Source organism: Penicillium hispanicum (genome assembly GCF_028827665.1).
Source record: "Penicillium hispanicum strain IBT 35686 chromosome Unknown utg000001l_segment0_segment0, whole genome shotgun sequence".
NCBI lineage: Eukaryota > Fungi > Ascomycota > Eurotiomycetes > Eurotiales > Aspergillaceae > Penicillium > Penicillium hispanicum.
Genome location: NW_026623193.1, coordinates 4,252,777 through 4,278,747, shown reverse-complemented (window position 1 = coordinate 4,278,747; position 25,971 = coordinate 4,252,777). Strand labels below are relative to the sequence as shown.

General features: G+C 51.1%; 11 protein-coding genes across 11 annotated transcripts; 3 read left to right on the top strand and 8 right to left on the bottom strand.

The window, feature by feature from the left end:
- Positions 1 to 793: 793 nt before the first annotated feature.
- N7459_001598 (MFS transporter) lies at positions 794 to 2,560 on the bottom strand (the record flags this gene model as incomplete). The annotated part of the gene is made up of 2 exons (XM_056940783.1): positions 794 to 1,090; positions 1,142 to 2,560. 2 exons carry the CDS (start codon positions 2,558 to 2,560, stop codon positions 794 to 796), a joined length of 1,716 nt encoding a protein of 571 aa, XP_056805063.1.
- Positions 2,561 to 3,566: 1,006 nt separating this feature from the next.
- Positions 3,567 to 3,997, top strand: N7459_001597 (uncharacterized protein; the record flags this gene model as incomplete). Its single annotated transcript, XM_056940782.1, has 2 exons — positions 3,567 to 3,708; positions 3,771 to 3,997. 2 exons carry the CDS (start codon positions 3,567 to 3,569, stop codon positions 3,995 to 3,997), a joined length of 369 nt encoding a protein of 122 aa, XP_056805062.1.
- A 2,582-nt stretch (positions 3,998 to 6,579) lies between these two features.
- N7459_001596 (uncharacterized protein) lies at positions 6,580 to 6,889 on the top strand (the record flags this gene model as incomplete). Its single annotated transcript, XM_056940781.1, has 2 exons — positions 6,580 to 6,600; positions 6,716 to 6,889. The coding sequence occupies 2 exons, from the start codon at positions 6,580 to 6,582 to the stop codon at positions 6,887 to 6,889; spliced, it is 195 nt and encodes a 64-aa protein (XP_056805061.1).
- Positions 6,890 to 7,859: 970 nt separating this feature from the next.
- On the bottom strand, positions 7,860 to 8,597 carry N7459_001595 (F1F0 ATP synthase subunit d; the record flags this gene model as incomplete). Its single annotated transcript, XM_056940780.1, has 4 exons — positions 7,860 to 7,889; positions 7,958 to 8,044; positions 8,107 to 8,502; positions 8,589 to 8,597. The coding sequence occupies 4 exons, from the start codon at positions 8,595 to 8,597 to the stop codon at positions 7,860 to 7,862; spliced, it is 522 nt and encodes a 173-aa protein (XP_056805060.1).
- Positions 8,598 to 8,963: 366 nt separating this feature from the next.
- On the bottom strand, positions 8,964 to 9,770 carry N7459_001594 (nascent polypeptide-associated complex subunit alpha; the record flags this gene model as incomplete). The annotated part of the gene is made up of 3 exons (XM_056940779.1): positions 8,964 to 9,285; positions 9,344 to 9,402; positions 9,540 to 9,770. The coding sequence occupies 3 exons, from the start codon at positions 9,768 to 9,770 to the stop codon at positions 8,964 to 8,966; spliced, it is 612 nt and encodes a 203-aa protein (XP_056805059.1).
- Positions 9,771 to 10,449: 679 nt separating this feature from the next.
- Positions 10,450 to 11,335, bottom strand: N7459_001593 (60S ribosomal eL14 domain-containing protein; the record flags this gene model as incomplete). Its single annotated transcript, XM_056940778.1, has 3 exons — positions 10,450 to 10,512; positions 10,638 to 10,901; positions 11,021 to 11,335. Coding segments are annotated over 3 exons (642 nt in total), but the record flags the coding sequence as incomplete, so codon positions are not given.
- Positions 11,336 to 12,350: 1,015 nt separating this feature from the next.
- N7459_001592 (protein transporter YIF1) lies at positions 12,351 to 13,529 on the bottom strand (the record flags this gene model as incomplete). The annotated part of the gene is made up of 3 exons (XM_056940777.1): positions 12,351 to 12,554; positions 12,615 to 13,178; positions 13,236 to 13,529. 3 exons carry the CDS (start codon positions 13,527 to 13,529, stop codon positions 12,351 to 12,353), a joined length of 1,062 nt encoding a protein of 353 aa, XP_056805057.1.
- Positions 13,530 to 13,815: 286 nt separating this feature from the next.
- On the top strand, positions 13,816 to 15,887 carry N7459_001591 (signal recognition particle receptor subunit alpha; the record flags this gene model as incomplete). The annotated part of the gene is made up of 3 exons (XM_056940776.1): positions 13,816 to 14,040; positions 14,107 to 14,389; positions 14,446 to 15,887. 3 exons carry the CDS (start codon positions 13,816 to 13,818, stop codon positions 15,885 to 15,887), a joined length of 1,950 nt encoding a protein of 649 aa, XP_056805056.1.
- Positions 15,888 to 16,305: 418 nt separating this feature from the next.
- Positions 16,306 to 18,405, bottom strand: N7459_001590 (aldehyde dehydrogenase family protein; the record flags this gene model as incomplete). Its single annotated transcript, XM_056940775.1, has 3 exons — positions 16,306 to 17,761; positions 17,854 to 18,035; positions 18,130 to 18,405. 3 exons carry the CDS (start codon positions 18,403 to 18,405, stop codon positions 16,306 to 16,308), a joined length of 1,914 nt encoding a protein of 637 aa, XP_056805055.1.
- Positions 18,406 to 18,818: 413 nt separating this feature from the next.
- On the bottom strand, positions 18,819 to 19,446 carry N7459_001589 (uncharacterized protein; the record flags this gene model as incomplete). Its single annotated transcript, XM_056940774.1, has 3 exons — positions 18,819 to 19,130; positions 19,164 to 19,276; positions 19,320 to 19,446. 3 exons carry the CDS (start codon positions 19,444 to 19,446, stop codon positions 18,819 to 18,821), a joined length of 552 nt encoding a protein of 183 aa, XP_056805054.1.
- A 1,048-nt stretch (positions 19,447 to 20,494) lies between these two features.
- On the bottom strand, positions 20,495 to 25,707 carry N7459_001588 (bifunctional ATP-dependent DNA helicase/ssDNA endodeoxyribonuclease DNA2; the record flags this gene model as incomplete). The annotated part of the gene is made up of 5 exons (XM_056940773.1): positions 20,495 to 23,019; positions 23,077 to 23,338; positions 23,393 to 23,887; positions 23,937 to 24,032; positions 24,094 to 25,707. The coding sequence occupies 5 exons, from the start codon at positions 25,705 to 25,707 to the stop codon at positions 20,495 to 20,497; spliced, it is 4,992 nt and encodes a 1,663-aa protein (XP_056805053.1).
- Between the last annotated feature and the right edge of the window lie 264 nt (positions 25,708 to 25,971).

Sequence of the window (25,971 nt, the reverse complement as noted above, 5' to 3'; positions counted from 1 at the left end):
CCATCCCCATTGAGGCCCACCGGTTCACTGATTGATGAAGGTTCATCGTATGTATACGAGCCCACCAGAAGATAAGATATGACATCCAAGGCTAATTCGGTATAGGGACAATATCAACGTTATCTCTCCAGGTCGCTACCCGAGGACTTGCGTCGGTCCACCCACGGATGGGTAGCCATTTCGTCGAAGCAGGGGATTTTCTACTTCGAGGTTGTCGTCGAGACTATGTGCCTAGGGATTCCTTTACAGCGTTGTCTCAATTCCACTATAGTGTATTTAGTTGTGAAGCAGGTGTTCTCCGTCGGGAGATATATTCTTTAGGTAATCTTCAGGGAATTTGAAATCTCAGAATCAACCCTAGAAACTATGATCAAAGACGGCGGTACAAAGATGGACTCGTGAAGAGTCTCGCCTATCTTCCAGAGACTGGGATTTCAGTCAGAGAAGAAGCGAATTGTAGACAAGCGAGTCGCACTACCTCGACGCCATTCTATTCCTGTCTTTAAGACGAATTGAGTAGCCGTAAGGACCATCATCACACGCAATCATATACACCAGTTTTTGAAACAGCCACCCATCCAAAAGTCTATGTTCAATAAAAAGCAAGAGAAGAAAGAGCAAAGAAAGCAAACACCCCTGCCCTAGGATACGCTTTGGCTAAGAATGCTTCGCCGATTCCTCGTCGAGGAATATATGAATGTGTAGTGCAAATGCAGGCTCAAAAAAAAGACATCGAATCGTCACGTCATATCGGTCGAGTTTTTTCTTCTTTTTTCACACCTCCTGAGGAGGATCAAGCACCGTTGGGTTCGTCCTCGTCCGATTTGTAGTTCTCATCATCGCTCTCTTCACCCCAGCCATCCGCCTCAAGCGAACGGCCACGAATGCCAAAACTCATGATGAAGCCGACAAAGGAGACGGCGCCGAATACACCGAACGCTAGGGCTTCTCCCTTGGGTTGGATTTTGGATGTCAATGAAAAGAGGCCACCAGACAGGAACGGGCCTACCGTGCGTCCGGCGGCAGAGAGGGTCTGTGCAAGACCGTTGAGAGCGCCTAGAACGGCATGATTGGGAGCAGAATTGGTGACCTAGCTTGTTAGTTCGGGGAATCGATAAGCATGAACGGTAACGGCACTCACCAGCAACAGAGCACTAGTCAAGCCGCCCACGGAGGCAACAGTCTTCACCAATAGCACAAGGCAGAGCTCGATGGCCATCAAGACGGACTTGCGAGTCAGCCCCTCGCCAGACCTGCTCTTGTACCCGACAAAGGGCATCAACACAAAGGAAATCACAAAGCCGAAAAGGCCTGCGCGGTAGGACCATCTATTACCCATCTTGTCGCGTAGGCGGTTGAAGACGCCAATTTGGAAGATGATGGTCACCACACCAGCAAAACCTTGCGATAGGCCAATCTCCGAAGGAGTAAGCTCACGTCCGGCTGGAGGTTTGGCTTGCGCGAAGATTGGGAATAACGAATTAAAGGAGACATTGCAAAACGCAAAGATCAGATAGGTGAGCAACAGTAGAATGGTGTCCCGGGTGAAGATTTCATCCCAGGTCAGCTCATCCACAGGATGACCCGACTGGCTGGACACTTCAGAGGCCGAGTCCAGGTCACTGTCATGCTCTTCACTTTCGCCGGTGTTGCGGCGGACGGGTAGATAAGGAACACTCTGGGGGGCTCGGACATAGGTTGGGCTTCGAGAAAAGCCGGTGAATTGCCACAGCCAGGTAAAGAGGCTGCGAACCTTCTTGCCGATCTTTGGGAGTGTCTCTGCGTCTTCCAGGCTTTCGTCCAAAAACATAGAAGTCAAGACGAAGTCCACCAGAAGAATAAAAGCGGAGAGAAGGTTTGGCGCAAGGTATGGATAGGGATTCTCCCTGCCAGTGAACGGGTTCCGCTCAAAGATCAGCAGTCCTCCCAGGAGGGGACCCGTGATCCCTCCGATGCCGTAGAGCACTGGTAAATAGGTAAAGGCCTGAGACTGGTTGCTCCGGTCGGTGATCTCGCCCAGGCAGGTTGACACCAAGCCTTGATTTCCGTTGACCACACCCATTAGCGCCTGCACCACGATAGCCTGCCATAGGGTTCTGCAGAACCCAAAAGCAACAAAACACATCGCGGTCAACAGGGTGCCGAGTAGAATGACCGGTTTGCGCCCGATGCGATCCGACAGCCAGCCCCAGAAATAATTGGTGGCGAATTGTGCCAGCGCAAAGGCCGACGCGATGCTCCCCACGTAGACTCCCACTTGACTCGATTCCACTTCGGGAAAGGTGGAAGCCATATCCGGAAGATAAGGGCTAATCGAATTGAGAGCAGTCTGCTCAGCTAACGCAATCATTGCCAATACTGCCATCTGCTTTTTAGGCAGTGGTGACTGCGCACTAGAACTATCATTGTATTCTTGGGTGTGATCGAGAGGAGCATCTCCAGAGGACTCCGACTGGCCGGAATTGGGTCGCCCGCGCGACTTCGGTGGCGGGGTATCGAATGTCTGGTAGTGTTGTGTGGAGGAGCGACGCTTGAGCGGAGAGGTATCTTGAACCGCCATCACGGCAGTACGCTAGAGGGATCGAGGCTAGGTAGGACGCTTTGAAGTGCGACCTTCAATTGGAGAAGGCCGGCCGGTCGATCGCAGCTGCGTTGACGAGGTCGTGTGCGAGCTTGTAGGCGCAGTTTGAGCATCAAGCAGCGGTCAGGATGCGCTCTGTCGGGTCTTGGTTGGGTAGCGGTAGTGAAAGAGGGTCTCACCGAGCAGAGACCAGCGATCTACCCGTCAAATGGAAAGCTTGGAGGATGATGCAGCTGGGAAAGTGCCTGGCCATGCGGGGATGATGTAAGCAATCCACCCGCGAACGGGTTTGGATATGCTTAGTCATTGCTAATCGGTGTCTGAAATCCATGGATGCGTCCCATCATTGCGAATTCAGTACATCATAAAAGGCTCCTGAAATTCGTGTAGGTATAGTAAATCAATTGGGCAGCTTCCAGGTCCGCCTTCGATCTACGATAGTTATGCGAGATGATACCGCGCGGGGGTACCCAGGTATATTCCCGATATAGCCTATCTCAGCCAATAGAGAATAACCAGTGAAGACTGATGCATTAAGATAATCTAAGACCGGTCGCATGAGTTTACCTAAGGGAGTCACTTCGGGTACTATAGCTTGCCAGGTATTCCTGAGACTACGTTGTCGACTGTATGTTGCTTCCGCGATCATAACTACAAGGCTTGGCATTCCAAGTCCTAACCTATGGTTACCAAGGCCGCATGGTTATGTTAGGACGCCAGACTGCCTATTCAATTGGACGACGACTTCCTAACCCATGATACTGGGTCTCGTTTATCGGATAAACTTGAAAGGTGCTTACGGCTACTACGTCATGGGCTACCATTGTTGCTTCGGATATTTCCAAGATTGTGTCCGAAAGTTGCTTGGATATATAATCTCTTAAGACACCACTTGGACTCCTGAATGATTCTGATTTAGGAAACCTCACCACCAATACAAGAACAACGACGCTTTCTAAACCCCTCGATTGTGTGTTACTACAGCATGTCGGAAATGCTGCACAAGGCCGAGGAAGCTGTGACCGGTCATAGTCGTGTATCGACCAGCAACCCCAATACACACGATACGGAACTTCTGCAATCGGACCAAGCGAACAAACTTGACCCAACAGTTGAAAGGATTCGTGGTAAGAAAAAAAAAGCTCTTGTTTTTAATAATCCCTTCGTGTTCTAATGACTCGGTTCCTAGATCAGCCCAATAAGGCAACGCAGACCAACATCTCCCCCAATGATGGCAAGACAGCAGGTGATACAAACATGCCATACCCCCAAGATAAAACGACAGACGGCACTACCAGTGCTCACGATACTGAAGTGGCCCGTCAAGCTCAGCAGCAAATGGTTCCTGACAAAGAACATCGCACTCGTGGGCTCAAGCCATGGCCCCATAAGCAGGATACTCTCGTGGGCCAGTGATAATGATGGATATCCCCACATGAAGCAACCCGGAATTGAAAGAAATATCCCCTCATTTCTTATCCCTCGTTAAGCTGCAAATTTATATCCTTTGTCGCCCACAAGCATCATAATGCAACATCTGTTTCGTGTCAACGGTGCCTATGCTCGCGATCCGGGAAGTTGACGCAATCCAATCCACCTTTTGGTTTTGCGTTGATCACTGATACCTTTTGTCTGTGCTATATCACTTGTTGACAGAAAAAAAAAAATCAAGTGATACTACTGCCTTGAAGACATATTGCTAGTCCTTCTACCGCGGCTGATGAACGGCTGGATAATTCTGATGCTAACAGCCATCGGCAATTCTAGCCTATCACCTATCTAGCGTACGCTATATGTCCAAAGATGGCTAATTGTGGTGTAAGCAAGACTCACGTCCCATTGCAGAGCCATGATTTTGCCGCGAGGCGCAGCGATTGAATTTTCACAGAGGGCCTTTGGTGGGGAAAGAAAAGGGTGTTTCTTTCCACAACTCGTTCGGCTGCCAGTCGAGCCTTAGAAAGAGTTTAAAATCACCAAACAATTCATTTGGAGAGGCTGGATCTGACCAGAGGACCGGAGTTGCTATGTAATCTCTATGTACAGCTGAATATACTCTGATCAATGCTGGAACTCGAGTTAGAAATAGATAGTTATCATCGTGTTCTGACTCAAACGGGGTTGAAGAAACAAAGACCAGTATCTGATCTATTCATGCTGACGACCGCCTTCATAACCGGTCATCACCCATTGTCAACCAGGAAGGATCAAGTGCACTATCACCGCAACATGGAGTTGGAAGTAAAAACGGGAGACTTCTGTATCAACCACACCAAGTGGCCGAGCAGTAACTCAGTCAGTCACGTGTCTTCCTTGGTCTAGTGGTCATGATTTCCGCTTGTCATTAACCTGATAAGCGCGGGAGACCGGGGTTCGATTCCCCGAGGGAGAGTTTTTTTTTGTTTTGATTGATGACCCATGGTATCAAGCCTAGGCTTCTTTTTGATTTAGAAAAATTTTACCCGCTGTGCGTCAGGTGCGCTGCGATTGTCTGATGAGCTTGGTGTCTTTTAAGGTGAAATTTGATGCTACCTTGGTAGTCCATGAGGAGGTGGGTATGTGGGCCTTGGTGGGCGGTGAAAACCCTGGCTCAACCACATCATGTCATTTCCGAACTCTCATTTCCATCGAAGACCCGGTTGGCCTAGTGGCAATGGGACAAGGCCGGCTGGCCCAATGGCAAGGCGCTTGACTACGATTAGCTTATCAAGAGATTGCAGGTTCGACCCCTGCGTCGGTCAATTTTTGGAGTTGATTTGGGGTTCGATGACCCCAAAGTGGTGCGTATTTTTTGTACATTAGACGTGGTACAGCTACCATGCCATATCCTGGCAGGGGGTAGGCTAAAGTGCTGCAGGTTTTGATACAGTTAATGCTAACTCCTGCATGTATAGCATACATATAACCCACCCTTCTTCTACACGGTCCTGGTCAACTATGCATAGTTATATTATACAAAAGGCCTAATAGTCAACTGAAGTTTAGTCCGTTGTTAAGATCATGACGCATATTTGCGACCCATTTCCTATATATTTTGATCATTCTTGCCATAGACACCACAATCTGCCGTACATACTGCAATTCTCTGAGTCTGGGCATGGCCACACTGATTGGCGGAAAAGCAACCAGCAACCATCTGCGATTGGGTCCAGGGCTGCTGTGTCACATGACACTGTGAGTGGGGTACTGGCCATTTTGGGAACTATAGTAAGTAGTTACAACATCACCTGATATTAGGTGACATCATTGACATTCACCGTAGTCACATTTTAAGACTTGCCAGATATCTTCAAACACCATATAATTTTAGAAAAACCACTAGACAGGATGTCTGCAGGATAATTGCCACTCAATGCGTGCTTTCATGTACCTGTGAACCAACAGATGGGCTCTAGGGGCCGGCAGCCGCTGTACATAACCAAGATCGGCTCCAAATCAAGGAATCACCCCAGACATGACGGAATGGTCCAGCCAACCCTAGCTGCGGAGCCCAGAGAATTAACTACCCGAGCACTTGCTCGACATCACAGTGCTCTCTCTTTATTCTTCATCCTTGGAAAATAAAATTGCAGGCTGCTCCTTTGCCCACCGATCGTCCCAGAAGATCCTACGTCAGTGCTGCCTCAGCCCTACTGGCCGTGTGGAAGTCCATCGCAAACAAGCTTGCTGTGGCACAGATTCTGTCTATCATCTACCTCTTTCAGCTTTGCCGTTACGTACCTGCCGCCTCTCATCAGCATTTACCTGCGTCAGTTGCTGTGACTGTCGTTTGTCCTTGCTCGACTCTGACGAACTACGCCCTTACCTACTTCCTTCCCTGTTTCCTATAAAGACCCTGGTGCTGTGAAGCAACCAGACCTTTTTCATCATGCGCCCCTTCAGTGATACCTCCACCCACGCAACCGCCTCTTCGAGCTCACCCACTCTCACTCCTAAACCCAAGCCATAAATTCTCTTCTTCAAACCATCCTCCGCTTCAAAGCGAGTGATCCCTTTTCAAAATGGGTGCTGTCGTCTCTTGTGTATGTCTACCACTCGGTCCCACTACTGCACCGCCTCCAGAAGCCTGTCTCGAGGTGGAAGCGGAAGTGGATATGATACCCACTCTGAACAAGAACTAACACACTCGCCTCCCAGATCCAAAGCGTCTTCCAGGCCATCGGCTCCTGCCTGATGGCCATCGTGAACGCCATCGGTGCTGTCCTACGTGCCATCATCGACGGCATCGTCACCGTCTGCGATGTCATCATCTCCTGCCTCACCTGTGGCTTCTGCTCCCGGCGTAGGCGTCGAACGAGATCCGCAGTATGACCTGGATACAAAACAGGAAAGCCGGAGTGGCTATGATTGATGAACGACGTGTGCAATGGATTCCTTGATTGATCAGATTGGGACGAACCAGAGTTGTGCTCTTTCGCCCTGGAAGTTTTCTTTGTGATGGCCTTCTTTTCTTCTTGTGCCGAGGGCTTTGTGGCTTGATACCTCTCTCTTTTGGCAGTACATACCCAGGCACGTTTCATATCCAGTTTTTTCAGTACTAGGGACGATGCGTGACTGCGAATAGTCATTTTGCAGACCTTGTTTCACTTGACGCCTCTTGATATTTTTCCAACCCTGTATCCCAATCTTTAAAAGCTTCGTATATGTTGCTGTATCATATGGCTACAAGTTTCTTTGAAGCTTGTATGACAGTCCGAGGTACATTGACCATAGTAAGTAATACCATCTACCCAGCTATTTCATGGCCTAGTATACAGCAGTGTCAACATATTGCAACAAATCCTCGGTGCGTATAGTAAAACATAACTGCTCCATTCTAGTTAGCATTGGAATTACGCCTTGAAATTGTACGGGCATAGAAATAGAAATCGACTAAATGTTGACCAAGTGTCCGATAGACTGGTGTGCGGATATTGGCCAAATGCGCTCAAAGAGTGCAATATATTTACCAACGCACATCCGCGAGGTACTTGGAGCTCTGATTGCATGCTACAATTTCCGATAGAAGACTACAAGTCGACTCTGCGGATTCTTCTAGATCAAAAATAAAATAAACGTGTCGCAAAAGTCGACAAGACTCAACCGACCACCAAAGGAGTTCTGAACGCAGAAACGGAAATGAATTGTTTCTATACACATCCCAACCGCCTTACCGCACCATGAATGGGAGGCAATTAACCGTACCCTGGCAGAAGAGCCATATGCTTGACATCGAACAAATACATCTGGTAGTGCGATGGAACGGGGGATAACGGGCGACATTGAACATGGAGCCCAATGTTTAGACAGCGGACAGATCGCCGAAGCGCTCCTGTAAACACGAGAAGTATAAGCACCATAATAAATCACATACAAGACTTGGCACAGTGTTCCACATACCTTGTAGCCCGGGGGCATCCACTTGCCCTTGGAAACGAGCGAAGCGGTCTTCTCGTCGATCTCGGGCTGGGCGGCGGCAACCTCGTCCTAAACGCCAAAACATGTAAGCCGTATACCCAAAGATACCCATTGACTGCACCTCTACGTACCACAGTGAGGTCCTCGAAGGGGCGAGCAGTCTCGATGTTCTCCAGGGTCTTCTGGAGGTTGACCAGCTCGGCCTCAACCTTGCCCTTGGTCTGCTCGGCGTTCTGAACGGCCTGGGCCTCGAAGGCGTCGATAGCCTTGAGCTGACGGCTGACGTCGTAGGTGGCGGGCTTGAAGCTCTTGAAGTGGTTCTCGATCTCGTCGACGATGGCCTGGTTCTTCAGGATCTTGCGGTAGTGGGCGAAGTCAACGGCCTGGGGCTGCTCGGAGAGCAGCTGGACCTTGCGGCGGGCGTCATCGTTGCGCTTCTTGAAGGACTGGAGGGAGGCGGCAGTCTGGCCGCGGAGGCCGAGCGAGGTCGAGACCTTGGCCCAGTCGATCTTGAGAGCGGCGCTGCGCTGTTGCGGGCAGGGAGGTTAGCGGGCTGTGTTTCACGGCGTGCGCGTGTCATGTGGCGCAGACAATTTGTCAGAGGGAAACATACGGCAGCCATTGTGACGGCAGGGAAGATGGAGAGTGGAGGTAGAGGGATGAGGGGGGAGGTCGATGTGCAGGGAGGTGCCGAACAGGCGAGTTTGAGTCGGAAAGGTTTGGATGCGGGCGGCACGTGACGACCGACACCCGAGCATCGGGCCATGCTAGGATTACTTCAAATGTCTACTACTCACTTGAAATGGATCGGAATTTATTCTCAGGGAATTTGAAGCGTGGAATTTGCTAGATTGAAATTGGAAGATGGTTCAATTCTTTTGGGTTGATTTGTATACACTATGGGCAAGCCACGACAGACATCCATCCGGTTGCGAAACCCAAGCCTCTCAAAGAGAACCGCGCCTCAGCTAGGTCGAATTGACATTCGTCATATGCTGAGAGCCATGATCGAGTTCACGATATCGTTGTCATTCTCCCGAAGAGCCTTGACGGCCTTCTTGCGGGAAACACTCGCTTGCGCCATGACAAGCTCAATATCCTTAGCCTCAAGGCCGCTTTCGTCAACCTCCTCACCATCATCCTCCTCCTCATCCTTCTTGGCCTCGGTCTCGGGAGCCTTGCCCTTGCCAAGGTCGTGCTCGTGGTCGTGACCGGCGTGGTCACCGGCAGCCTCGGCAGCGGCGAGCTGCTGGGCGGCGGAAGCCTGGGCCTGGGAGTTCAGGTCCTCGATCTTGGCCTCACCGAAGATGCTAAAGAGCCGTTAGGAATTAATCTTCAGATGCGTCAATGGTGGCAATAGGCACATACATCCAGGTGTTGCTGGAGGGGGAGCGGTAGACATCGGGCTGGTTGACGACGAAGAGGATCTAGAAAACCAAATAGATCAGCATCTGCATAAAACACCACACTTGCAGAAGAATCCGGCATCCAGCGAAAATAGCGAGCGTTTCCGCTTGGGCGTTGCTCTTGGTTTCGACGGTCGCACACACTAGGAATCACGTACGTTCTTGGGGCGGCGGAGAGTGACGCGGGTGATGCCGGGGACGTGCTTCAGGCCAAGCTTGCCAATGGCCTTGCGAGCCTTCTTCTCGTTGCGGGAGTGGATGGTGACAGAAGCGCCGCCGGGGATGGTGGGCTCCTCGCCGGCCTCGGACTCAGAGGAGCTGCCAGCGTCCTCAACGTTGGTCTTGGGGACCTCCTCATCGGGGAGCTCTTCGACACGGGGATCGGCCATTGTGGATGTGAGGGATGAGATCTGGAAGAGATTTGGAAGAAATGTTAGTTGATTGTAATGAGGGGCTCTTGAAGTAGAGCTTCGGTGGTGAAAGGTGGGAGGGCGTATAGCGGGCAGAAGCCGGACGACCCCCCACGAATCGCACAACGCCCGGGAAATAGCGTTTCCGGAGGTCGAAAATCCAAGCCAACGGGGTATTGAGCAATCCAACGCACCTGAAATACAGATATCGAGATGTGGTGGAAGAGGGTGGATTTTGTTGGTCGTGAGGTCGTGAGCGCACACAGCTGTGTGCAAGCCGTCCCGCCGAAAATCGTTAGCGAGGCGGTTGCGCCCACCCCGGACTCCCACACACTGCCCTATATACAGGCGCGATCTATAACATCGCTTTCGCGACAATGAACAATACTACGATATACAACACTTCTACGGAATTTATGTGCAACGGGATTTCCAGTCTCTTGCAAAGTGTTTTCCCGATTCTATAGAAATAGAGACCAGTGGGCCTAGAACGCAGAGAGAATAATGACACAAGGCCTTGCCGGGATATCAAGGATTTTGAATCATTTTTGCTGTAGATAGATTATGCGTACAGCGAATTTTGCTGGAAGAAATACCAGCCATGGAAACCCGTCCCAGGACACCTCCTTCATCCTATGCACCGAACCCTCGTAATCATTTATTGCTTGGCGGCGGCGGCGGCCCGGACCTTGGCGTAGGACTTCTGGACCTCGTAGCGGGCCTGAAAAAGAGTGTTAGATTTGTTATCACGACGCGATTAAGGATTGCGACTGCATCGAGACTGGAGAAGTGGTGGACGATGCCCAATTTGAACCCCTGGTCGCGTGCAACCCATAATACACGTACCTGCTTGCGGAGGCGCAGGACCTTGAAGCGCTCGAAGTCGGTCAGGTTCTTCCGTCGCTCCTCACGGTCGGTCTTCTGGGAAAAGCTGGACTTGGCCCACTTTCCATCGATCTCGTTCTTCGCCCACAGCTTCTTGACGGGGCCGGTACCGGCAGCGCGGGGGAGCTGGGGGATGGTGAAGGGAGTGAGGGTGGCGTGAGCGAGAGGCAGAACGTGACGGGGCACGATCTTCTGCTCCTCACCGGAGGGACCGTCAACCAGGACCTGTAGTCACACAATCAATACACATTCGTCCACAAGTGTTGCCCGGAGATTTTGAGGGTATGTTGGTCGCACGGGACTCTCGGGCTGCTGAAACAGAGTAAAAGCGGATTTCAACGTACACGGCGGTGGTCGACAATCTCAACGATGGCAGCGAGCTTGCCAGCGAAGGGGCCGCGGCGGATCAGGACGAGGCGGCCAACCTCGACCAGCTTCCAGGAAGAGACCTTGACGTCGATATCGGTCATGGCGAATTTCTGCAGAAGCGTCAACACACAGCGAAATGGCGATTGAGAGGCGCTAAGACTCACGGGCGACAACCGGGGGTGGGATGAGTCGGGAGGGTTGTTGTCGAAAGAAGTCGATTGTCCAAGTTGCACACTGCGAATTTCGGATGTGCCCACAGAATTCTCGCTTAGCCGGCCACTGGCGGCCGGTTCTAGGGTTGGATTATGTCAGCAGAGAGCCCAGCGGATTATATATTCTTCCGGTACCCTGCTTTTCTAGCATTTTTTTTTTCCCTTCAAGCTTGTTGATTTCCATCAGCGAATGTCCCTTCTTCATGAGCGAAATGGTGCTCTCTATCTATTTATCCCACGGCTAACCGTCCTGCACTAACCTACACGCTCTGCACACAAGATATTAGCTTTATGGTACGTTCCTACTTGCCTTGTTCTTGCCAATTGTCCCTCATATGATGCGGTAATTTGCGATTGACCCAGTGTCTGTGAAGCTCTCGCCGGAGTTTCGATACAGCGCTGCTGGATGATATTCAATTTCTTACATATTCTGATCTGTCTCTTTTCGACCATTGTTATACTCGGATTGCATGAAGTGAACACCTTGCTGACGGCTCCAAGATTACTAGGGTTACTCTTTCCCGATCTCGGCTCCAACAATTTACATCGCTGTTGAATGGTACGTGCGGATTACTACATTGTTTCTGTTTCCCCCCGCGGTTCGATGATTACACCTTTTATCACGCCTAGATAGTAATTGATGCCTCTGGCAACTGATATTTCCTTTTACACCAAGATCTCTGAGAACCATATCCTCCATTGATTTTTGTCATACCAGCTCGTGTCGGGACATTATCTAATATCGAATAGGACTTCGCAGCATCCATGCATTTATTATACCACGGGGGCTGCACTCTCATCACTCATGCACCTCGATTATAGCTTATGGGCTTGAACATGACAATCAAATTGTTGACACATCGCTTCTTCTACTCGTAGACCTATTGTGTGGCTGTAGCTCTGAACATGTAGTGAATTTTGATTACAGTAAGTCGTGCTATATCGTGACTGTGAGGCCTGGCGCAGAACGAAGCCAAGACGCCGAAAATCATGCCCCAGACTATCCTCCGCTGTTGTCCGTACACCAAATGCGTCCCCCGTACCCCGTCTATACCCATCATGCAACTTATTGCTCCTTGGCCCCAAGCACTGATCATGAGGAGCCTCCATTCGCGGCCAGCGAGGACGGTCCCTCCCGGCTGAGCACCCACATGAAGACGAATTGGATGATATACGAGTAGACAAACAGGAACTGTGTGCGGCGATTGCGTTGAGAGCGAGCCACCGTGTGCATGGCACCGGCCCGCATCGTGGAGTCAGTCGAGTCCGGAAGTAAGACGTATTTGAGAGAGCGGAGCTATCGAAATGCAGATTAGCATGGCACATTACTCGCCAAGCCCAGCGGCCATTGACTTACCAAAAAGAACGCATTCGCTAAGAAGGTGTACACGAAGACCGTCCAGCCAACCCAGCCGCCTGTTCCTCGGCCGGGTGTAAAGATCTCAGATGTAACCAGAGTAGCGATGATACCCACAAACTTGTAGCCCGAGTAGGCAACCAGGTCCAACAGCTGCGAGTCATTGTTGATGCTTAGGATGTACATGGCCATCTTCAAGCACAGAATCTCAAAAACAATCACCGCGATGGCTGTGGTGGTGATTGATCCTAGGAGTTCCGGGTGGAAATTGCCGCGGAATCCAGCCAGCAGCACCGACAAGAGAATGTATGTGACCAGCGCCATGACGGGAATGTACATGTCTGGCGAGTTGAGGTCGTCCCGCGGGGGCAGGAACATGGACGAGTATTGCTGCTGAGTGATTTGGCCATTAGGTCCGGTCGAGGTAGCTGCCATGCGAGCCTGCTGGCGGGACCAGGGCTTGTGTCGCCAGGGGAAAAGCACGAGGGCAATCTTGTTGAGGACGTAGGAGTTGGAAACATTGAAATAATGCTTAAGGGCCGGTATGGACACATAGCGATTGAACTAGGATTTTTAGTTAGATGCACACGCCATTCGCGGAGAGCTTCAGTAAAGGCATACATTTTGCTCCATATATTCCTGCCCGGCCATCATCGCACTCTTACCAACCTGGAAACCCATCTGCGCGGTAGGGTCACTCATGAATGATCCACCGAACCCAGGCCCGTAGGCTCCACTAGCCCCGTGCTGGGGTGACGGCTGGTAGGGATTGCCTCCATAGCCAGCAGTTGGCGTCTGTTGCGAGGTCGGAGGTGGTGGTGAGCGCATCATCGGGACGGTCGAGACATGCTGCGGGACGGGGTGGTGAAGAGGCGGCGACTGCGCGGGCGGTGGTGCGAAGGAGCCCCGATACATAGTGTTCCTGAGCCAGGGAAAAGAAGAGAAGAGGAGCACTGGATTTTCCGGCGGACAATGTGCAGTGTCGAGGGGCGCGGTCGGGGGCCAGGCGAGGTTGGAGTAGAGAGGTGTTTGTTACAAACGTGGCTGAAGATCCGCTCTGCCTCCGGAGCTCGATCGCTCTTGCCCGATCCGCCACCACGAACTTCCTTCTAGTTCTGCCCGTTCTGCCCCCCTTTCCACCACGAGATACGCTCATTCGGTCTTTCTTTGTTTTCGCTCGCACACCTGGAATTATCCTAAAATGCTGGAAGCTTTCGAGATCCTTACAACGTCGGGCGTGGTGCTGTGGTCCAAATCCTACGCACCGGTGGGGGCCCATGTCATTAACAGCCTGATCAACGACATTTTTATCGAGGAGAAAGTTGTGCCACAAAGCACCTCAGCTGCCGGTGTGTCGCCTACTTTTAAAAAAGAGAAATATACCCTCAAGTGGAAGACGGTCAAGGAGTTCAACCTGATCTTTGTGGTACGTTGGTCGCTTGTCGTATGTTCGCCGACTACCATGTCGCAAAACTCACCACCCTCTTTATAGGCTGTCTACCAATCACTCCTGCACCTCGGATGGATCGACAAGCTCCTGGAGAACATCTCGACGATTTTTATCGATGTCTATAAAGACCAATTAAAGGGAACCCGGACGAGAATCACTGCGTACCGATTCGACCCTTACTTTGAACAGCAGGTGCGGGAGCTGGAGGACAATACGGGTAGCGTGGCAGAGACATATCCTGCTGAGAGCGCAGAGAAGAAGGACCCACTGGTTTCATCGGACAATGGAGGCCCGCCGCCGCCACCGGTCCCTGGCCTCTTGAAGGGTATGAAAGCGATTGACCCGGCACCTTAGAGAACTACGGGGCTGACAATTTTCCAGCGCAGCATCAAGCTGCGCGAGCCGGGGCGACCTCTGATGAGGGCACGCCACCGGCAACTCCTGATACTTCTAGGTCTTCGACTCCTGCCACGAGTCATATCCTCACCGGCAAGGCTGGGCCCGGTGGCCGAGCTTCTCGCCGTGCACGCAAGGCCGCAAATGTAAGCGCCAATGCTTCATCTGGGGACGAGCATTCGCGCAAAGGCAAGCCCGCAAAAGGTTCTGCAAAGAAAATGCGCAAGTGGGATGCTAGTGGATTTGCCGATGAGGATGACGGGCAGGTATTGGATTACTCTGCCCCGGCAGAAGGTGCTGATGCCGCTGCCCCTGCTGTGGAGGCTGTTTCTCAAGAGGATTGGGGACATCGGACTGGCAAGGGCCAGTTTGTCCTGAAGGACTTGGGCGATGAGGTGCATAATATCCTGGACAATGCCGATGCGGAGAAAAGCAAGGGTGCTGCGTCCTCCGGCGTTGTTGGCTCTGGTTTCAATGCTATCGGTGGCTTCTTCCGCAATATCGTGGGCGGCAAGGTATTGACTGAGGCTGATCTCCAGAAACCCCTTAAGGCGATGGAGGACCACCTCCTGAAGAAGAATGTGGCCCGCGAAGCTGCTGTGCGTCTATGCGAGGGCGTGGAGCGTGAATTGGTTGGAAAGAAGACCGCCAACTTCCAAAGTGTTGATGCTGCGCTGCGTATCGCCATGGAAGCATCGTTGCGCAAGATCCTGACGCCTACTTCTTCCCTGGACCTGCTGCGGGAGATCAACGCTATCACTGCCCCTACTACCAAGCAGCATGCCCCGCGCCCCTACGTCATGTCTATTGTGGGTGTCAATGGTGTTGGCAAGTCGACCAATCTCAGCAAAATCTGCTTCTTCCTTCTGCAGAACAATTACCGAGTGCTCATTGCGGCTTGCGATACCTTCCGTTCTGGTGCTGTAGAGCAACTCCGTGTTCATGCCCGCAATTTGAAGGAGCTCAGCGCCCGAGAGAATGTCGGTGAAGTTGAGTTGTACGAGAAGGGCTATGGCAAGGACGCTGCCAACGTCGCCAAAGATGCCGTTGACTACGGTGCTGCCAACAAGTTCGATGTTGTCTTGATCGATACAGCTGGTCGTCGCCATAATGATCAACGACTCATGTCCTCGCTCGAGAAATTTGCCAAGTTCGCCAAGCCTGATAAGATTTTCATGGTTGGTGAGGCGCTGGTCGGAACGGATAGTGTCATGCAGGCACGTAACTTCAACCAGGCCTTCGGGACTGGCCGCAACCTGGACGGCTTTATTATCAGCAAGTGCGACACCGTGGGCGACATGGTAGGAACATTGGTCAGTATGGTTCATGCTACTGGTATCCCTATTGTCTTTCTGGGTGTTGGACAGCATTACGGGGACCTACGTGGCCTCAGTGTTCCTTGGGCTGTCAACCTGCTCATGAAGTGATGCCGAATGTATCGCTTATATTGTTGGCGTTAAACGCAATGGCCCATGGCTTCTGATCAAGTACACTTTCATGAAACAGATCACATATATCCTTAATTCTGACATTGCAAAATCAATGATTAATCTGTGTCTGAGCAGTGATGATATCTCGCTATAAATAGCTTGTAGACAAGTGATCATTGACCGCAGCTACATCTACAGCGATTGTACCTAGGTAGCTGATAAATGACCTGAGAAGTCATATTTCAAGGCCCTTGGAATCCAGGTTTTCTGCCTGGTAAAAAACGATATGACAAGACCATAGGGAGTCACATGCACAATAGGGTATGAGTAAAATGTTTACTGATAAATACAAGCAACCGCATGAGCGAATATACTATCTTACAGGAGCCAAATTATGGGGCCCAATTGCTGGCCATCACATATTCCGCAACAACCGCAGGATACCAGCGATGCGCCCAGCAAGCGTCAACTGATACCCAGTCTCCACAACACCCTTGGTCATCTCCCACGCAGCCGGGCCATCAGTAACCTTGCTCTTCTGAATAGGATAGTCAACGCGCGGAGGAATCGCAGTCGCCATCAGTGTGGGAAACTTGTCTGCGCAGACAGCCTTAACGTTGCACAGACCGCGCAGGCCCTCTTCGCCAGCGAAACGGCCGTATCCAGAACCCTTGACTCCGCCGAAGGGGAGCTGGACTGCGTAGTAGGCGCCAAAGTCGTTGATGGAGACCATGCCGGCTTCGATGCCGCGCACACAGGCTTGCACATCTGCGTGGTTGTGGCCGAAGACGCTAGCACCCAGGCCGTACTCAGTGGAATTGGCGATTGCAATGGCATCGGAGACAGACTCAGCACGCATCACCAGGAATATGGGGGCGAAGAGTTCCTCTTGAGCAATGCGCATGGTTGAGGTGACGTCGACAAGGAGTGTTGGAGAGAAGTAGTGACCTTGTGGGTATTTGGGATGCTCGTGGCGGGCACCACCGCAGATAAGACGGGCACCTTGCTTCATAGCTTCGTTAATCAATGCCTCAAGCTTGTCGAATGATGCTGGCGAGATCATTGCGCCCATGTCCGGGGTGACAGCCGAGGGGTCGGTTGATGGAGTATCCAGAAGGATAGAGCCAAGACGGATGGTTTTGATGCGGGGGGAGACAATTTCAATAAGCTTCTCATAGGCGCCAGGGAGAGCAACGATACGTTCGACGCCAATGCAGTTCTGACCAGCGGACTGAAAGACACCACGCATGAGCAAGGATGCGATTGATGGCAGATTGCGCACTGTACGGGCATCATCTAGAATGACAGCAGGGTCCTTTCCACCGAGCTCAACACACACAGGCGTCAAGGCTTTAGCAGCAGATGAGCAGACCTTGTGTGCAATAGGCCGTGAACCAATAAATGTCAATTGGGCGATATCCTTGTGTGATGTCAAGGTATCTGCCACGGCGGGTAGACAAACGACCGTCTGAACAAGATCGCGGGAATGACCACAGCTAGAGAGAGCCCCACGCACAATATCCAGGAAGAAGGCCGATGACCAAGCGGTTTGCTCGGATGGCTTGACAACAACGGCATTGCCAGTAAAAAGCGCGCTGATGACCGGCCCAATGAAGTTGTGGAAGGGGTAATTCCAGGATACGCATGCAGAAACCACGCCAAGCGGTTCATAGGTGACCATGTTCTTCTTATACATCATCAGGAAGTTGGTCGGCCGACGTTCTGGGAGCAATGCTTGCTCGCCATGATTAATTGTCCACTTAAGCTTCTCGGCCGTTACGAGAATCTCACCAAAGCAGGCATCCACTTTTGTCTTCCCTGAGTCGAGGCAGCATGCGGTCACAATATCGTCTTGGTGATCAAGGACATATCTGAGAGAATGAATCAGTCCATGTTGCACAGGCTCGCCAAACATTGTGACCCAAGGGCACTCCAGCGTAATAACAATTGACATGCAACATACTTCAACAGTGTGCGAAGAACCTTTCGGCGTTCAGTAAAGGTGGATTGGGCCCATTCACGTTGTGCAGCCTTAGCCGCACGCACCGCTTCGTTGACATCTTCAATGGTTGCAGGCTTCGTTCCGTTGCCCAGCACTCGCCCATCTGCGGGACAGTAGCTCATAATCAATTGATCGTTCCATTTCTGCAAAAGAAGCACCAGCCGTTAGCATGATTCACCGAAACAAGAAGGCCATAACCAAACTGCAGCTTAAGACAATGATCGTGCGTTCACTTACCCCTCGCACTTGATCCTCCAGCACCTGTTTCTCCAGCCCCTGGACCTTATCCCACTTCTTCCCAGTGACAATATTGCGCACCTCCGCTGGCAATGGCACATTAAAGGCCACAGCTGCTTCTTTCTGGCGCTGGATGTAGAGGTACCCCACATAGACGGCGACCAGGGAGACCAGCGCGACACCGATTAACTGGGCATACTCAGCGGATACGGATGAAAGGTAGGGCTTCACAAGGGAGCGAAGCGAAGGGGGCAGATGCGAGAGCAGACAAGTCATGCTGCAGGGGTGAATTGGAGGAATTGGTGTAGCCCCTGGAGCTATGAAGAGTGGAGGGAGATCTTTTTCTGCCGATATGCGATAACCACGCCATACCGCGCTATGCGGTGTGTGGGTCTGCCGCTACATACCAACAACAATAACCACCATCGAGATAGACTGACACTGTGCGAACCGCTTTTCCGAGCGCAAGAATTTGTGGTGGCGGGGGGAAATGTAAATCCCTGTGTGGTACGTAGGACCATAGAGACCATGTATCCATGTATGCGGTCCCTACGAGGGCCGGGGTCGTAACACTGCCCCTCTCTATATTTGTCGTCTCTATAAGATACACAGAAGCGCTCTACTAACAATAAGCTCACCAGTGAATGAGATAAGGCTAGCAACAGGAAGAAGAGCGAGAAACACACAAACTAAGCCAAAAACGCAAGCACCTCGTTCTCCACACGATCGAGATCGAACTTGTCCGGGTACACCAGCCAGTTGTAAGCCAAGATTCCAATCAGCCGGCCCTGTGCATCGTTGAAGTGGACCCCAACATGGCCTTCAGTCGGGACTTCATTATAGACAACAGCTTGTGGTCCTCCCGAAACCCTCTCCGCTACGGGCACCACGACGTCTTCTTCGTGGCCCACCAGTGCTTGATCGGCTATTTCCTCGTCGACTACGTCTATGATCAGTCCCTGCTTAGCCAGATGTTCCAGCAACCGGCCAACTCGTTGTACCTAGGCTGCCTGCCAGGCAATAGTAGCTATCACCTGGTCTTGGAAATCCGGAGGCCCATGGCCTTCAAGAGCGAACTGACAGGCAGTTGCAAGGGTACAATAGTCGAGCGCACTCCTTAGCGGCCCGAGGTCTTTCAGGTAGTTCTCTATAACGATAGCTTTCATGTTAGTACCGGTGCTATCTCTTACCGGGCTGTCTCCCGCTAACGCCTGCGCCGGTTCTCGTTCTGGACCTATCCTGCGACGAAGTCTTCTCCAAAAAGTCCGGGCGGAGGTCCGCGACTGCAGGATCACGACGATCCTGATCAGACCACATTCGTGATCGCAGTCGCAATTTTTGGTGTGAGGATGAAGTGCGAGATATTGTGGGACAGAAGAGTGCGGGCGGAGGGGATCAGCAGCAGTGTAGAGGTTTTGTTACGGCACATGCCCAGGCGCACTAACCAAACAAGCCAAAAAGACCAAATATGCTAGAACGCTATGTTCTAGCATGTTCTAGCATGCCCGGGACTGATATAAGTAGCACACAACGTTAGACTAGGGGGGACCAGTGCCCTAGTCCTAACAGATGCCCTAGGAATATATGAAATTTATACAGCCAAAGCATACAGAAATCGATTATAATCACTATATATAACCCACCTACCCCCTGCTAGCTCCTCGCTGTCAAAATATATCTTCGAATCACCAGTTTACCCACAAAGTGACCTCCTATATCTATTGATAATTTCTAGCAGGTGAGCTAGTAGGTATTTTTTTTACTAGCTGATGTAGCGAATCTCTACTAATCGATTCCCATGCCTTTTTAATAATATTATATAGCTATACCTCCTGTGTAACATGCTCTAGATTGTGTACCTACATGTATTCCTACATGATATTCTACACGGTTTCAATCAGGTTCAATTCTAGCCTAAGTTATAATCGTGCTTGGCAAACCTTCTGTCCACTTTTCATTCAAAAATGCTCATTGTCAAACATTGAAAAAGATTCTGCGACGACCGAGGAACATATTTCTCTGGAGAAGGCCTCGAAATATGCCGATTTCCAGTTAACAGTACAGTATCAGAAGGGGCTTGACATTGTAGGTGCCGGGGCAGCTGGCCAAGTCTACAATGTCGATGATGACATCGTTTTGAAGGCGTGCAGAATATATGAGCCTCCTTCGAGTCATGCTGCTCCACGCGCCTTATGGGACTAGGCCTCAGAAACCATGTGAAGTGCGAATGTAATTTCATTCAAGTAGAGATAGACCGTCCGCTCAATGTCCCCGAAACAACTATGCAAGATACGAAACCCAGACTCTTTGCCTGTCACGCTATGTATGAAACAGTCGCTCAATAACACAAAGCTCCGACTTGATCTCAGCCAATAAGATCATTGACCAGATCCTGAAGGATTGGCCGGTTGCCAACAACGGTGCTTCCATTGGGAAGCTTGGTGCCCCTTTTAGCAGGTTTTCGAAGGCCAGAAACGGGTTGTCGGGAGCCTAGGGGACTAAGTGGTTCGCGAGATGGAGATTTCTTTTTGACGCTGGGGCTCTTCTTTGCAGAACCGTGGTTTGATTCTGCCTTCGGAGATTGGAAGGGCATTTGTGTGGAGGCCAAAGTGGTTGACTGGAAACTATGGGATTCAGCCGCTCCAGGGGGGAGATCATAGGCCCAGCCCTTGCCTTCAACTAGACGGACATATTTGCCGAGCAGTTCATTACCATCGCGAAGAGTTGATTTGCTGCCAAGCACGAGGAGTTTGGTGCGAGCGCGAGTGAACGCAACGTTGATGCGGCGCCAGTCGCGCAGAAGCTCACCAACGTGGTTTTCAGAGTTGCTGCGAACACAGCTGAGGATGACGATCTCCTTATCGCGGCCCTGGAATTTGTCCGCAGTATGCATTTCGAGCTCTGGTGCATAGCCGCGCAATTTCTGGCGAAGGATGGAGAGCTGACTCCGGTAGAAGGTCATGATGCCGATATCTTGCGCAGGGATACCGCAGGAAATGAGCGCCTCCACAAGTTGAGCACAAAGAATGGTCTCCATATCGTTGACGATACGCCGTCCCTGTGCGGACTCCAGGGCTGCGGCCCCAAGAGGGTCGGTATTGAGTAGGAGGGCTTTGGCAGAAGGTTCCAGCACGTCGTTTAGCCAGCACTTTCCATGAGCCGCCCCAAGACACATCTGTTGCTGAGACGGTGAAGGGTAGATTCCACCAGCATGAAATTGCTCGAGGGCGTGCATGTTCGGAAGTTCTAGCGAGCGGGCTGCAACTTCTGTCGTACCACATTTGAGACGGCCAGAGTAGATGAGGGTGTTGGAGAGCAGCATGATGTCCTCGCACATACGATATTGGTGTTCCAGGTTGACAACCGAGTCCGGCTGTGCATCCGAAAGCAATTTGAAGAGACTGATGTCAAGACCCCCTTCTTGAGCTTCTTTGCTCTGTACCAGTGGTGGGAGTTGATAGTGATCGCCGACGAGAATAAAGGTTCTCGCCATGCGAACCGGGCCTAAGCAGACAGGAAGTGTGATTTGTGAGGCCTCGTCGACGATGCAGTTATCAAAGATGCGCTGATTAAATATGTTGTGGTTCACGCCCAGACAAGTCGTTGCCACGACTTGTGGTTTTTCGTAGGACTCTTTCAATTCTTCGATGGTTGTCTTCGGGATCGCAGCGAGATCTGCAAATTGCTGCACTTCTGGGTGGACCTTGGTAGTCGCACCAATACGCAGGACACGGATATTGTCATTGCGGATCTTGAGGAGAATATTGTCGACCGCAGTGTGTGTGTAGGAAGTCAACAAAACACTCTTGCCCTGTGCAACCAGTGCTCGAATGATGTGAGCAATGGTAGTGGTTTTCCCAGTCCCGGGCATTCCAAGAACAAGAGCATAATCCTTGGCACTCATCACCTTGTCAATGGCTTGCCTTTGGTCAACATTGAGGCTACCTGAGTCGGGAAGGGTGTATGCGGAAGATGATTGCTTGAAGACGGGAGGTTCGAGTTCAACAATTAATCGCCTGAGGTGTCTCGCTTGATACAAGTCTTTGTCCATCATGCAAATGAGATTGTTTCGAACAATGGCCATGCCGTTGCTCATCTCATCCTTGTCAATCCGGTAAGTGATCTGCTCGTCGGGATTCTCGAGAATCGCGACCGCGGAATTTTCTACCTCCATGATTCCTTTGAAGGATTGGTTTGCAACTGCGTCAAACCCGGCCATTCTTGATCTTGCATTATGTAGCTTCCGATCCACGCCAAGTGTAATGTGTGATGTGCTCACTTGCAGAACATACCCATTGGCGAGGGCAAAGTGACCTTTCTCGTCAGACACGACTACTGGGTCGCCGACAGATATCTGTGACTCTGCGAAAGAAAAATTGGGAGTTGGTTGTCGTTTGAAGAAGCTGTAACGGTAGCGGTTGATCCTGGTTGCTGTAGGATCCTCATACACGGACCGTGAATTGATCACGACATCTCCAAAGCATCGACCGAGAGATTCGCGCTCATTGCTCAAGAGTGTCCATAACTCCCGTCGAAATTTCACTAGGTTTCCTTCTTCTTTGGTCAAGAGGTCGTCCCATTTTCTAAAGAAGTCACGATCACGTTCGTTCAGGTGAGCAGTAGCCGCATCGAAATCAGTACCAAGCCCACTTGTCTCACCATCGCCATCCTCCGTTAGCTTGTGGTAGATGAGACAAGGGGTTTTGGCATAGCAGTTTTTACACATGCGTGTGTTTTTGAGCATAGGTGGCAACTGCAATCTCTCCCGAATGTATCCTGACAAGCGGTTCCGCACTTGGATCATCTGAATAAGTTCATGGCGAATGCCCCGTATACTGAGAGTTCTGGAAACTTCCAGATAATACAGTAGGCCAAAGGTAACCTCCACATCTGTAGTAGTGAGCAAGATTTCGTCCGAGTTACACTGAATTTGAGCGAACAACTAACCGTAACGGTCTGTGAGAAGCAAAGTGTAGAGAGCCGTCTGGGCCCTATGTGCCTGATTGGTATCTCGTTTTCCAGTCTTCAGCTCGAGAGGCACAATGAGGTTCTTGAATCCATCCTTCTCATGGCAAGCAACTTGAACCGTGGCATCGATATTACCTTTAAGCCCGTACATCGGGGACCAAATATGCTCTTCCACCTCGAGCAGTTTGTTAATACTCAATTTGAGCTTTGAGCTATTGCGGTCCTCCACTATAGACTTGGCCTATGGAAATTGTTAGAGGCATCTGGAGATCTCTCAAGTCAAATAAATGCGTACCTGTGGCTTGGCGCAAAGGAAAACATCTGCCCAGGCTTGCACACTTGAGATTTTGCCCATAATGTGCTCAACAGCCTCGGGAACGCTCATTTTGATCGAGTACAGCTCTTCAATATGCCGCCGAAGAATGGTCTCAACCAACGACCGAAGAGACCCAGTGTCCCATTGATTGGCTTTCAAAGCCTCTTGAAAAATCTCATGGAAAAGAACACCGAAGACTTGGGGTTTTTCAAGTTCGCTGATAACTTTGACACGGTCTTGAAGAACAGCTCGTCGTTGACAGTCAATTGAGTCTGCCACAACTGTGGCCGAGATCAGATGATCGGGATGCAAGATGATCATATTGCTGGAATTGTCCACAATGCATTGACCGGACGCGGTGAAATCTCCAACCAGGTGGATAAATGAATCCTTGCTGCAGGGGGTGTCAAGCCATGACTCCCGCAAGATAATGACTTTGCGAGCCTTGGCTTTTTCATCTTCGACCCATAGCACCTGTACCTGTCAGTGAGTGGAAGTGGTTTCAAAGGTCAAGATGACCAACCTGTTCAGCCTGAGTACGCCCTTTTGGTGTGGCATATGTGCTTTCTGCAGTGTCAACGACTTGATAACGTTTGATAGCCTGCCGACCTCTCAGGTTCTATTATTTGATTGTCTTAGCATATATACTAGGGAAAGACGACCCGCTAAGAGCGACCAACGTAGGCTCCATTTTCACCAGCTTCCTTCATGGTCTGTTCGATGGCATCCAGATCGAAATCATCGTCAAATTCATCTTCGGATGACGCCACCTCGGTCCCTCGAGTCGGCATGTTGGGTAATTTGCCAGACATGTCCGTACCTGAGGCGACAGGCATCGACCCAAACTTTCTTGCAGCCTGCTGGGAGGCGGCAATTGATTTCATCGAGCTCAACTTCCCCGGTTTGCCATCGCATTCAGCAAATATTTCTTCGAAGTTGTCGGTAAAGTCTCCATATTCATCGTCGACGTCGTCTGAAGCGCGGGTATTCGTCTCGTTATTCGTAATTTCATGTGCAGTAGGTGGTTTAGCATCGACGGCGGGTGGCTGCCTGGGCTTGCTGGGGGCTAGCTTTTCTGCAGCAAGAGTCGACCAGGCGGAGGAGCCCAGAGATTCAAACTCTGTGCGACTGGCTGCCGGTACAATAAAAGGATCCTCGGAGGCGTCAGCAAGGTCCATGAGATCTTGGTCGAGATCGTCATCTTCGAACTCCGATGAGGAATCGTGCAAAGCGGCTATTCCGGTAGTCGCGGGATTCCCCCTTGATGAAGCGCAAAGATTGGGTTTGGTTGCATCAATTTCGCCAAGGCCTTTTCTGTCCATGATTGGAGACGATGAGCGACATCGTTCTGCATCCATGCGTTGCCGAAGGGGAGAAGAATTGGGCGGTCCCATGTCGGCAGCCGGAGCTGGGTGGAGGCTCTTTTCAATCTTCTCAAGAAGAAAGTTGATCCTCGATGATTTGGCTTTTCCTGAATCGAGTACATTGCTATTCGTGCGTGAGAATATCCCCCGGCCGGAACCTGGGTCCTGCCGGGCAAGACGTCTTCTTTTCGCACGCGACGTGGGCCATTCAGCAGCGCAACTAATTGACCTTCTTAAGCCTGACGACTCTCGACTTGTTCTCCCTGAGACCGGGGTTTGAGGTGAGGAGGAGAAAAGATTTGCCAGGCGAGGCGGCGGGAGGTTCTCAGATGTATCGACCATATTTTTGTCCATGTAATTATTCCACAACTCGGTAGCCAGGTCATGCTGAGGTGTCTTGAGAAGCGCCTGTATTGATTGAAGGTCAAGCGGCTCTTTCTGGGCTTTCTTCGAATTACCGTTTGAGGGAGAACCAGCAGATGATGAACTGTGCCGTCGCTTCCTTCGACGACCTGCCGGGGTTTGAGATGAGGTATCCGGGTTCGAACTGGCAGGAATATGTTGCCAGACAACATGGTCAACAGGCGTCACTTCCGGGCCCGGGGCGGGGTTGAAAGAATCTTCGGCATTGCTGATCAAGTCCGCCAAGGGTATCCGATTCCCTGGGGTCTGTGGGCATTCTTTGACGGACTTTGATTCTTGTGCTTGGATTAGCGGAGGTGGATTGCTTCCGTCGTCCGAGGATGTCTGAACAGGTTCCACCACACCATTTAACCAGGAACTCTGGTTTTCCTTGTTGCCATGAACCGTTTTTGTCGCATCTTTGGGGATCACACTGTCGAGGCCAACCTCGCCTTCTTTGTAGCGGAACGCATTTAATTTTGTGCGCGAGTTCGAGGAGACTGGGTATGAATTGTTGTTTGACGCCATGATCTTGATCTAACAATGTGCAGGAGTTTGTGCTCGTATCGGGTAATTATACATTCTGGAGCTTCGGGCGAGCAATGTCAGCAGTGAAGGACGAAGTGGGCATTGAGTCAGAGCCATGGGGCTTACTGACTGAGATGAGTATGTACTCAGTGCTGCTGAAGCACGGTGTGCATGGGAAGCTCGAGACTAAGGCGAGGCCAGCGCGGTGTTGACAGGTCGGGATTAATGGCGTTGCGATAAGGACGCGTCGCGCGTCGAACGTTT